This window comes from Gallinula chloropus, assembly GCF_964237585.1.
Source record: "Gallinula chloropus genome assembly, chromosome: 10".
Classification (NCBI taxonomy): Eukaryota; Metazoa; Chordata; class Aves; order Gruiformes; family Rallidae; genus Gallinula; species Gallinula chloropus.
In genome coordinates, this window is record NC_140095.1 from 19,749,910 (window position 1) to 19,761,930 (window position 12,021).

General features: G+C 41.1%; 1 protein-coding gene across 1 annotated transcript in view; it reads left to right on the forward strand.

Annotated features, from left to right (window-relative positions):
- The window catches only part of TTC1 (tetratricopeptide repeat domain 1), a 31,833-nt gene that overhangs the window by 17,092 nt on the left and 2,720 nt on the right, over nt 1-12,021 (forward strand). Inside the window, exons 6-7 of the mRNA XM_084268798.1 lie at nt 457-605; nt 6,372-6,426. Of these exons, the coding sequence (XP_084124924.1) occupies nt 457-605; nt 6,372-6,426 (204 nt within the window). The remainder of the gene's footprint in view (nt 1-456; nt 606-6,371; nt 6,427-12,021) is intronic.

Consider the following 12,021-nt stretch of genomic DNA (forward strand, 5'->3'; position numbering starts at 1 on the left):
CCAAACAATTCTGACTGATAGTAAATTGAGAAGAGCACTAGTAATTCTCCTGGAGCTTGTCTCAACTTGAACTGAGATATAGGCTATATGTATTTTCAGCTTTATTAACTTTAGTTGTAATTTAATAGTATACACTTATTAAATACACAAAGACTGAAAAAAATCTTACAGGTCCTTTCTGAAGTGTCACTTAGAATCTCTGCATATATAGTATTAGGAAATGAAATGTTTATGCATTATAAATTGCTTCCCTCTGTGATAGATTGTAGAGATTAAATGAAATTAGACTTTCACAGACAGATGTATGGCTTTCTGAATTATCACTGAGCTTTTAAACTGTGGCTCTTGTTTCTAAGCTACATTATGAAAAAAAACCCTATTAAGAATTTAATACAGGCTTACAAATTCCAGAGGTGTGAAAATGTGTCATTACTGTGCTTTGTTTTTGTTTTCTAGCAGTGGAATTAGATCCTAACTATATTAGAGCTTTGCTGAGGAGAGCAGAACTGTACGAAAAAACAGAGAAACTAGATGAAGCCCTGGAAGATTATAAGGCAATCCTAGAAAAAGACCCATCAGTTCATCAAGCCAGAGAAGCCTGCATGGTAAGCCTTTTTAGTAGACTTTGGCCTAACTTTACAAAAGGAAAGAAACTTTACAAGTTTTACTTTAAACCTTGGTTTAAAGTTAGGCTTTTCTTTCCTCTGGTAAATACTCAGTGCTGTTTATGCCAGCAGCTTCATATGCATTGGTGACTAGTTTTTTTGTTCAAGTGAAAGTGTGATGGTTTCCTCATCTGATTGTATTTAAGCAAGGTAAGATTGTGTAAGATACATCCATGACAAGCCTCAGGTCTCTTTTACTTCTGTAAAATGAGGGAAGGTAAATGTGTGTTCTGAGCTGTATGCACAGGGTTACACATCTAGCTGTTGAAGACCATGGTACGTGCACACACAGAGTCCGGTCTGGTTTTCTGACTGGGGCTGTTCAATATGTGTATGTGTGTGCTAGAAGAGGTTGCCTGAACTCCTGCTATTTGTAGTAGCCATCACTTCAGTAAGGATCTGCAATTTGGAGATCAGAATACAAGTACCCTTCTTGCTACCTGTTCAATTAGTGTGAGTCTGGTTTTCTTTCAGTGAAATTATTTTTCTCATTGGTAAACTTGCAGTCAGATGCTTTTATGGCATAATTATAAAATCATTACTTTTTTATGACTTGATTATGTAACTTTGAGAGTGGCAGAGATAGGATTCTATCAGCCTGTCTATGTTTGCAGCTACTTTAAGATGTTGATATTTTTGTTCCTTGATTTAGCTGTTTTCTGTTCTTGTTTTTTGCCTTGTGTGTGTTGGCCACACTACTAGTTATTTTACTAATAGTGAGTGAAGTCTGATATTAATCTTCAAAACCTTGAAGAAAAGGGAACCTTGTGGTTGCAAACAGCACTTTCCTGATTCAGTTACCTTTTTAATTCCAAGAAAAAAAAATTCTGCAGTTTAGTACTGTGTTCCATTGTCCACTTTCAATCAAATTACACATACTTCTGGATTAAACATTTCTTGCAGAGTCTTTGCCATATCTCTGGAAGTGATAGGAAATACTTTTAAAAGTTTCCTTGGCCTCTAGGATGTCAGCAGTAAAGCCCTAGCACTTCTTGAAACCCCAATTTAACATGTAAATAATCCCTACTCAATGGGGATTTAAAGTCGCTGCCATGGACTGCTGATTTGAGGTTTTAAATAACTCTTTGTGTAAAATACCAGCAGGAAGTGATTTTTTCTAGTGATACTTAGTATGTTCATGCTCAGTGTGGAAAATAGCTGTGGATTTGACAAGTTCAGAGGGTCTTTTTCACAATGGTAGCAGGAAAGGAAATTTATTTTGTTCAGAAAACTCCTCTTACAGGCTGCTTGCTGTTCCTGTTTTTGAAAAGAGGTTATGAAGGTGGTGTTGAAAGGACATACTTGGTAGAGATGTGGCCAGACAGCATGTGTTTTTGGAGGAACATGTGCTAATGAAAGGTAGCCACTGTAAAATGTACAGTGACTGTTTATTGAAGTGGGAGCTTCAGGTCTTGGTAGGTGAATGGTTTGCGAGTGCTGAAGAGCCTGGAAAGAGCTGCCCAGGGAAACCAGCACCTGAACTATTACTTCTGCCTTAAGGTAAATTGATGCAATTTTAAAACCTAATTCTAAGTTGGACACCCAAATTCATATGCCAATACAGGACTTTATTTATACCTGGTTAAATTACCAAAGGGTGTCGTTATTTTAGTTCAGCTTCACATTCAGTGGAGCAGCAGTGAATGCCTGCAGCATGGTCTGTACCATAAAGGGACAGAAAATAAAATTGCTTCATCTGCAAAATTATCTCTAAAGCCACTTTGAATGTGTTGATGCAGAAATATTTTTGAAAGGCTTAGGTTTAATTGTTTTAATTCTCCATTTGGGGGAAAAAGTAATTAGTGGTGATTATTTATTTATTTTTCACGTGTGTCCCCCTTTTCCTCATACTGTAGTGTTGTGAGTGACAGATTAGAAACTGCTTTTAGAGCATATTAGACAAGAAGCCTTGCCTGAAATTACTTCCTTTGGGACTGGATTGGTTGCACTGATGGCAGAAAAATGTTCTGCTTAACTGTATAACCCCTGTTAGTGCCAAGGGTTCCTCAGAGCAGCTAAACCCACCTGCTGCCTGCAGAGCTGCCCTGTTGCTCTCCTCCTGCTAGTGCTGGTACAAGCTCTGTCTGACTGTAGGGGCTTGCTGGTCCTGTAGGAGTCTGGCAGACAACTAACTGCTCGAGGGAACACCAGCAACCAGCAAAAGGAGCCAGCAGTCAAAAAGCCCCAGAGTGAATACCTGTATATTGCCTTGGCTTTTGGCAGTCAGACAAGTCCTACTGCAAATCCTGGTGAGAAGAAGATGTGGTCAAGGCAGTGCAGGAATCGGGGCCATCCCTTTTGGTAGCACAGACTGACAAGGTCAGTTTACTGTGAAACAACCCCCTGATGCTGGTTGCATGCATCTGGTTGAGAACAGGAGAATACTGTATCACCTAGCTCTTGGCAATGGCCTCATAAATGACAAGCTTGTCAAACATCATTACTGCATGGGTAATGAATGTGATGGGTCTAGCACAGTGTAGAAAAGAGTATTTGTGTTGGCCTTGTTTATGGTCTCCTAGCTGAGACTATGGCTTGTTTGATCTAGGAATGCAGCCAAGGAGTCTGCTGACATTTCTGAAGGAAGCAGTGGGGTTTAGTTTCTGCAGCTTGTAGTCTTTTAGCATTAGACTAGCTCCAGGGTGAGGCCTAGTATAATCTAGGCAGTTCCTTGGTAAAACAGTATTAGTGTGTAAGTGTGTTTTAGCAGCCCATTGTACGAAGGACAACTGTGAAGATCAGTCAGATTGTTAGGATCCACTGGTCAGTCAGGACTCCACAGATCAAGATTTGGGAACACTGTCAGCAGTCAGAACAAAATGCAAATAGTTTAAAATACATCTCTCTTGGCTGTTTGGAACCCCCTGAAGGTGTAGATACTGTACTTGATACCTCCTTCAAACCACAATACTGAGTGAGTATGCCTCTAATAATCTCAAAGAAGAGCCCTTGCCCAGTAACCAGTGGGGTTTGTGCTAAAAGAGAGTTATTAACAGTGCTGCTGTTCTTCCTGGCCATGTTTCAGGAATGTTTTAGAATGATCAGTATTTTATTCTTAATTTTTGTAGCTGGGAAGTACAGAGGTTGACTGTTCCTTAGAACTTCTGCTCCTTGACCTCATTTTACTAGGCAGAGGCTTTAGGCTCACATGTGGTGCAGAACATGTACAGAATGCCCTCAATTTACACTGCAGTGGGATTGAGGACATTCTGCCCTGAGCTGGTCCTATGCTTTGTCAAGTTTCAGGGTAGAAGCAACTGTTAAGGAAATACTGACAGCTAGTTTTATGCTTTTTGTAATAGTCATAATCTGTAAATTTCATTCATCAAAAGAATCTGAAAATTGGCTTCACTCACTGTTAGAGCAAGTCTTTCTCCTTCCTGTACACAGCAAATATTTCACACACTGCTTTAGGGGAAATGTCATGATCTTGGTAAATGACAGTTTTAAAATGTTAAACACACAGTAGTTCTTTGCTTTGATTCCTGATTTGGTGGCTGCTCTAAAACTTCAGTTCTACTTATATTTCAGGAGTACAGTGCTGGTGTTTTCATTTAAATCATGGTGTCATACACTTCAGTTACTTTGGACATTTTCAATGACAAACAGTTTGTAATTTCAAAGATTTGGGGTCAAATAGTCCCTACCAATGCTTTCCCATGCAGTGTTTGTTGTATGGTATCAGTCTTCAGGTTTTGGGTCCAGCAGGTGTGTAACAACTGTAGCTTCAGTACTGCTTTTGAGGGCTTGGCATGCCAGGTAAACTTATTTACCAGAAGAAGCTGTACTTTGAGACAAGTATCACAGACACCAGATAAAGAGCTGTCCTTACAGATACCTTTCCATAGATAACTAACCTCACAAATACATTCCTGGAGTGAGACATGCTGAGTGATTGGAACAGCAGTGTTCAAACAATCTGGAGTATTTAAAGTCAAGGATTTGTGTCTTCATTTCCTGCTGAAGCCTTATGCCCAAATGGGAGAGACCCACTCTGTATATGCCAAACTCCTCAAGGCTGAGCCAATCTCACAGCCACAATGCAAACTGAATTTAGAGCCTGGAGATATCCACACATGTTTTCATGCAGACAGCTTAGGTCCAGATCTGCACCCAACTTAAAAACCCCCTCTGGGTCAGCAGGAGTCAGATGAGGTCTGACTGAGCTAATTAGAACTGGCTCACTGGTGGTGATGCTAGGCCTGGGCTGGCTTCAAGATTAGCCATCCATGTACATCAGCTTTCTATTCCTCAATACTCATTTATCTGTTGTTTATTTTTCTGGGGTATACTACCTCTCTTCCCCATCACTAAAGAAAATGAAGTGTATTTACCTGTGTTCACCATGGTATCCTGCTTTGAAGAGGAGAGGAACAGAAGGCAGCCTTGTCAGCAGGCTTTACCTTGAGATGAATGTCTGATTTCACTGTGGCAGTGATATTGGGATGAGAAACCTATCCATGATGACTGGAGCTGTAAATGACAGGAAGGAACAAGATTAGGAAATGAATTCTTTAACTGTGTTGAGAAGTTAATTATCACAAGGGAAGTGTATCAGGAGTGAATTCTGCACCTGTTACCAGAGTCTGCAACTGTAATTAATTCACTGATAACACCATTGCAGCAGCTCTGTCTTATTTCCTATGACCTCCACAAGAAGAGGCAGCTTGGTTTTGCATATGATGGCATGCTGAAGTGCCAGGATTCTGCAGTAATAAGCATAGTAATAAAAGCTTGAGATAGTACTTCTGCAAATGTGAAAAAGATGTCTAAAAAGTAACTGTCATTTGTTACATATTTCAGTTTGCTATGGTATTTCACACATATAGAAAAGGCAAAGTTTAATTTACCATGGTGTTGTGGTATTTTGGTTGCAGTGGATATAAAGCTCTATGTAAAAATGATGGTTACAAACATGGAGCAAAACACATGCATGTGAAAAGTTTGTTTGTGATGGTGCAACAGATTTTAGCACTGGTGCCAGTTCTGAGAAGGCAAAAACCATGTTAAGGAACTCTTTCCTTGGACTAGTCCCTTGCTGGGGATGAACTGTGTTCCCTCCCTGTGAGGAGCTGCCAGCTCAGGGCCCACGTTTCTAATACCCTGTCCTCCTTAGAGCTCTGCTTTATATTGCATAATAAGATGCTGCTCATGAAACTGTGTCCTGAAGTTCACAGACAGTTAATTTAGTGATCTTCTGATAAACTATTTGTATTTAGAAGTTCTTCATGTTTTCACAAAGGGTTTCCCTGAAAGCATGATGCTGCTGAGAACTGACTTTATGGCTGTTCACCTCATGACACCCGTGTTTATGTTCAGAAGTCAAATGCTGTGTGCTTAGTTCCTCCAGCCTCTCTTTAATGCATGCAGCAGAGGAAATAGGGCTAAAATGCAGTTTAATTGTAAGTCTCCTAAATTCCATAAGCTTTTCAGTTAAAATTCCAAGAAAACAGATCAGATCTGGTTTTCAGCAGTAAAAATGTATGAAACCTGCACTTACAAGTTATGACTTACTGTTTATGTGAACTGATGTCATAGGATGAATTACAGGCTTCCAAAATAAGATGAAAGCGTGGTTTGACATAAGGATTCCTTTTAAACCATAAACACTGTATCCTGGCTATGCATGTGAAAATTCCCTGAGCTTGACCTACAGTATTTTTGAAAGCATGGGTCTGATTCCAATTTCTCTCTCTCTCTCCACAGCGATTACCTAGGCAAATTGAAGAGCGGAATGAAAAGTTAAAGAAAGAAATGTTAGGTAAGTGGTGTGTACATGTAACTTGCATAATAATCTTAATTGTCTACCAGAAAAATAATAATGCATGAGTAGAATCCCTTGAATAGAATTTAAGGAAGGTAAATCTTAAAGGAAATACTGGCTTTGTGTTAATCTCCCGATTTTTTTCATAGTTCTCTATTTCACCTACAGTAGCCAAAGAATTCTCTCCTACAGAAAAAGGCTATTACTTAGAGAGAAATACTCACAGCCCCCTCAACCAGTGTAGTATTGATGCATGTAAAAGCAAAGTAAAATGGTCTGAAACAGAGCAACTGCTCTGCCCTTTCTGTCTGCAAATAAGTGTTGGAAGGCAGCATTCCCATGAAGGGATGAAACAGGGTTTTCACTAAGCCTGTACGTAAAAGAAGTCAAGCAGCTGTAATAACTGAACGTGTTTGAGCTTGTGTCTGCACAAATAAATCTGGTTCTTTTTGTAGCACTTCCAACCTATGGACGTGCAGCTCTTCATATTTATATAGTACTTGGGTTCTGCTTGTGTGGAGGCTGAATTAGACCTGCCTGGTGTTACAGATGTGCACCTGGCCATGCTAAGAGTGGAGTTAGATTTCCTAACGGCATCTCTCATTCCTTTCTACACTCTATACCAAAGGATACCACTGCCTCTACTTGTTTGTAGAAAAGAGAATTTCATTTATATAACCCATTTGAATGTAGGTGCCCCTGTCATCCTGCTGTGTGGTATTGCTTGGATAATATCTTAGCTGGATTGATGTAGTTCAAAAGAATAACTCCTTAAATAAGACTGCCCAAGCAAGACTGGCTTTCACACATAACCTTAAGTACAAAGTGCTTCCTTGTGCCCTCACAGGGTTGTGGTTGAACTAAGTTTTGGGGGCAACCTCCCACCCAAAGAAAGCTGCTGTCCACATGGCCTGTGCTCTCCTACTTATCAGGTTTGCTGATTCTTACAGGTTCAGACACTACCTAAGCCAATCTGACTTCCTGGTGCTTTTTGCAATGAGGGTTTGGGGGGGATGGTGTTTATATATAATCTATTCATTTATAGCCTAGAAAATCCACAGAGAAATGCAAGGACAAATGACAGTATAAGATAAACTAACTGTACCTAACCTCTTACAGAAATAGCTTTCAGTTGTTACATGGTTTTTCATTCTGGGTGTGACACATACTAGATGAAATGCTATTTTTAGATGAGTGGGCTTTGAGGGTTTGGGATGGGAAAGGGGATGACCATTTTGCTGTTCTGCAGAAAATCAGGTTAAATAAGCTCTCTTGCATACTGTAACATAAATTCTTAAAAATTTGGGGAAGAGACTGTTTCAAGGGCTTATGCTGAAGCTGACTTTTTTTTCTTGCTGTGCAGGGAGGCTGATTTGCTCTTGCTTTGTACCTGTTTTGACCTAGTGAGGTTGCAGTGAGGCTTTCAGAGCTTTACATAATCGATTCAATTTCCACCCTTGTACTTAGAACAAGCCACAAATAAAAAAGGTTAAGTGTGATAGTGCTATAAATAAAGGGGAAATGCAGAAAATCTCCAGAAGGATCGTGCCCATTTGCAGGGCATGGGATGGTTTTATATTTTAAGTAATATAATCATCAGGGACTATAATAAATCCAGCTTTATAAACTGTCATTACCAACCTACTTCCATACTGCTAATTTTTGCTAGTTTTCAGACTAGATGTGATCTTTATAAAAAGTGTTAATCCTGTGGCATTTAGGATTTCAGAACTGGTCTTTTGGGAACCAGTTTGGGCTGTTTGTATTGGGACTCTGAAGAAAGGAATCCCTTCTCAGTGGTGTTACATACGTGCAGGGAGACACACAGATGTTTACTGGTATAAACAGCCAGGAAAACCAGACGAAGAGCATGATAGTCCAGCCCATAACCCTGTGTTCATCCACAACCTCTGCCTGTAACAGGATTCAGAAGTTATCACATGGATCATTACAGTTACAGGTGTCAGTTGGGCAGGCAGGATTTTATTCTTAGCGCTGCTTATGATCAGAAGTGTAATGCAAAGCAAGGGTTTTCCCTGTAAGACATTCTCTTAATAGAAGGCTTTAAGTTAGGAATATGGGCAGTAACCAGACTAATTCTTCTTTAATTATTACCAAATTTCCTGTAGCTGGTCAGTAAGAGACAGAGAGCAGTGATGTCATGGATCTAACCATGAAGCCTGGGAAGTAAATGCTTCCCAAGGTTACAAAATGCTGCTGTTCTGCCAGAGGTTAAGGAAGAACCCTTGCAGCTGAACAAAGGGGATTAGGTGGGAGTTGTGGAAGGAGTGAAAGGCAGACTCGATACTCTGTGGTAGTTAAGAGCTTTCTTTTGATGTTTTTGTTGTATGATGTTTTTGAGCTGTTTCAACTTCTCTTTTTCTCCTCTTGCTAAGGCTGCATTCCAAGTACTGTGTCAGAATAGCCAAGTGCCTGTGGTGGTCTGTTAGGAGATGAGCTGACTACTGGTTAAACAGACTCATTCCCCTGCCTTCTCACCAGGCAGTAAGCTCAGGGGTCTGGGTGGTACCTCAGAATTTTTGATTCCAGGAGAGCAAGTTCAGTGCATCTGAATAGTTTCAGACTAGACCTGGTCCAGGCACACTGGCACTAAAATTATGTTAATAGCTAACAAAACCTTTAGAGCTTCATGCTTTGGCTCCTTTGAAGTTTCAATGTTGAATTCAATTCTTATTTTAGTCAGTAAATCGCTCAGTAACATTGTTTTTCTAGGCTTTTATTCTTTCAACTAAAACTAAGTCCTTGCAAACCCAACTACCCAACCCAGCTGTGAAAACTGGAGCTGTGTACAAACAAACCAAACAAATGGGGTGCATCTTCCTCCTTCCCCAAGTGCATTTCCTGCTTTCCAGTGCCACAGCTCATTGCCACGTAGTTTGTCAGAAGCTGAAACCGCTTCTTAAGCGACTGTGTGTAAATAAGTCAGAGTACACATTCTTGGCTGGGTTTTTCTTCCAGACAACCTAACTGGGAATTCTTGTGTGTGAGTGGTATAGTGCATGTGATCAGGGAAGCCCATATCACTAAAAGGATCCCGTTTGGTTGCCAGTCTGAGTTCATTTCTGCTCTGTGTTCTGCAAGGGTCTGATGTCTGTATGGATTTTGGGATTTCCCATTCAGCCTGTGCAGGTCACGCTGCCGCTGGAGTTTGCTCAGCCCGAACCAAGCCCGAGTTTCCCACTGAAGGCAGCTTACCTTACACAGGCTTTGAAAGCAGCTTTCAGATCCACGTGGGCCTTTCCCTTTGTGCTTGCATAACGCCAGCATCCTTTGCCCTAGTAACTGCCCAGGATGGGAGCATCTCCTCACCATTTTCTGTTCTTTTTTATTTCTCTTCCGAGTTCAAAGCCAAAGATTTCCAGCTATTCTGCAACAGCTAGTCTTGTTTAGAGGAACTATAATTTCTGTGACAGCTGGGACCAGCTCCTCTGGGGAGAAGGTGTTAGAAGAGGGGAAGTTTTGGGTAGTTTGAGCAAGGTTTAGCGGCTTGCAAGCTGGGATGACTAATGTTTTCTGCGTGGCCACGGGGGATCCAAGTACATTGGCTATAAAAAACATGGGATGGCACCTATGCCAATCTCTGTAACCCATCTCCAACACACAGAGTTCACAAAATTGAATAAAAAACTACTGGGACTTTTGGCTTAGGCTATGAGTGCATTCCAGAAAACAGTGACATGTCCCTGATTGTTAATGTGATTAATGGGATGGCCTATCAGAGCATATCACCTGAGTCTTTCTGCCAGGAGGAGATTTTCCAGCTACTCAGGTCATTTATTTATTTATTGGGCTTAGTGCTTGCTGAATTACTTTCTTCTTTTTTATACTGAAGGGTATGTTGTGTTTGCAGCTGAGTAGCTAAACCCCAACGCTGTATATAGGGTGTCAAACCAGAGCTGATATACAGCTACTTCTAGTTCAGTCCTTGCCTTCTATTTAGGGAAGGGAACAGGATTTGTCCTCGCTCTTCTAATTGCTTAAGAAATGTTGCTGTTAATACAGAAAGCTACACAAAGATGAGACCTCATCAGGAAATTTGTCTTTTATCCAAAAAAAAAATCTTAACACAAACAATATATGGCTTTTCAACTTCCAATTGCCAGGAAGTCAGAATAGCAATTAATTTTGGCTGTAAAGAGTAAAAATGTAATGTAAATAGTGAAAAATCCTATTGAGCATCTGCCTTTTGCAACAGGATGTTATGCTGCAGTTTAGGTGAGTAATGAATCCCAGACTTCTGAGCTCTAAATCAACTTTTACTGGTTAGTTTCTGTGTTAACCCTCAAACATTGCCTTCCTGTAGAAACTTAACATGCTGGAGATCCAGGTGGAGAGTAGACAGAGGGTCTCTAAAATAGAAAGAAGAAGGTCTATGAAAATATGGTCTGGGAGAGGAGAGTGTGACCCTGCATGGGGACAGGGGAGCTTTGGACTGCTGAGAGCTCTGCAGCTGAGTCACAGCTCCACATGCTTTTTTCCTTCCTTCAGGCACAGGCTCTGGTTGAAGAGAGCTTTTCTTTGGGGGAGGGGGAGGTTGGACTTAACTACAGATCTTAATTTAGGGATGAAAGAAGAGAGTGGGGGAGGAGGAAATAACGCTTCCCTACAATGATGGGTTTATGTGCGCCAAGACAGCAGGAGCAGTGCTTTGGGCTTTGAGTTCCCGGAAGAGGCAAAGGCTTTCTTTGCTTCATTAACAATTCATTAAATGTGGCTGCACCAAAAGGCATCGCTGGCTGTGGATTTAAGTGATAGAACAGGAAGGTGACCTATGACTGTATTGTTTTAATTATTCAGTCGCGGTATTAAATATATAGTCTCTAGCTTCTCCCACAGAGCTGGCCTGGCTACCAGCAGGAATACCAAGGCAGTTGTTGTGTGTTTATTGGCTCCAGTCTGACCGGAAAAGAGCCGTCCTCCTAACACCAATTAGAAAAGACCTTTCACAGTTTCCTGTAGCAGGGAAACTCGTCTGCCGGCTCTCGAGCCAGCTGCAGCGCCCGGATAACTCGGGAACTGTTCACAACTGGCTCCAGCAACGCCAGACTATGCCAGGATTCTGTGACCGGCGGACAAAGGCACTTCTCACCCTGAACCTGAAGCTGAGCAATGACCAAATGTTTGCCCAGAAGTACAATAGCAGCTATTCAACCCAGTGATAGGGATGCTGCTAACAGCTTTATACTTTTATAGCCAAAATGGCTTTAGGATGCGGTATGAAATGATGAACTTAATGGTTAGCTTAAAGAGGGTGTAGTGGTAAAAAGGAAACACTGCCACCAGTACAAAGCAGCTGATCCTAGCTAAGATACTCACTGGAGTGACTCACCAGAGCGCTCAACCACCTCATCCATTAATCCAAAGAGAAAAAGAAAATCGAATTAAAGAAAACCTCTGCCTTGCTCACCAGCTGCCCTTGTGGGCTGAGGTTGCCTTTTTCCCGTGTACGGTCGCAGAATTTCCATGCTGACTCCCAAAGACCAGATTTGCTTTAAAACAACTACACAGACCTCTGAAGGATACCTGGTTGTGAACCAGCACTTTGATGCCAGATCTCAATTGTTGGGCGTG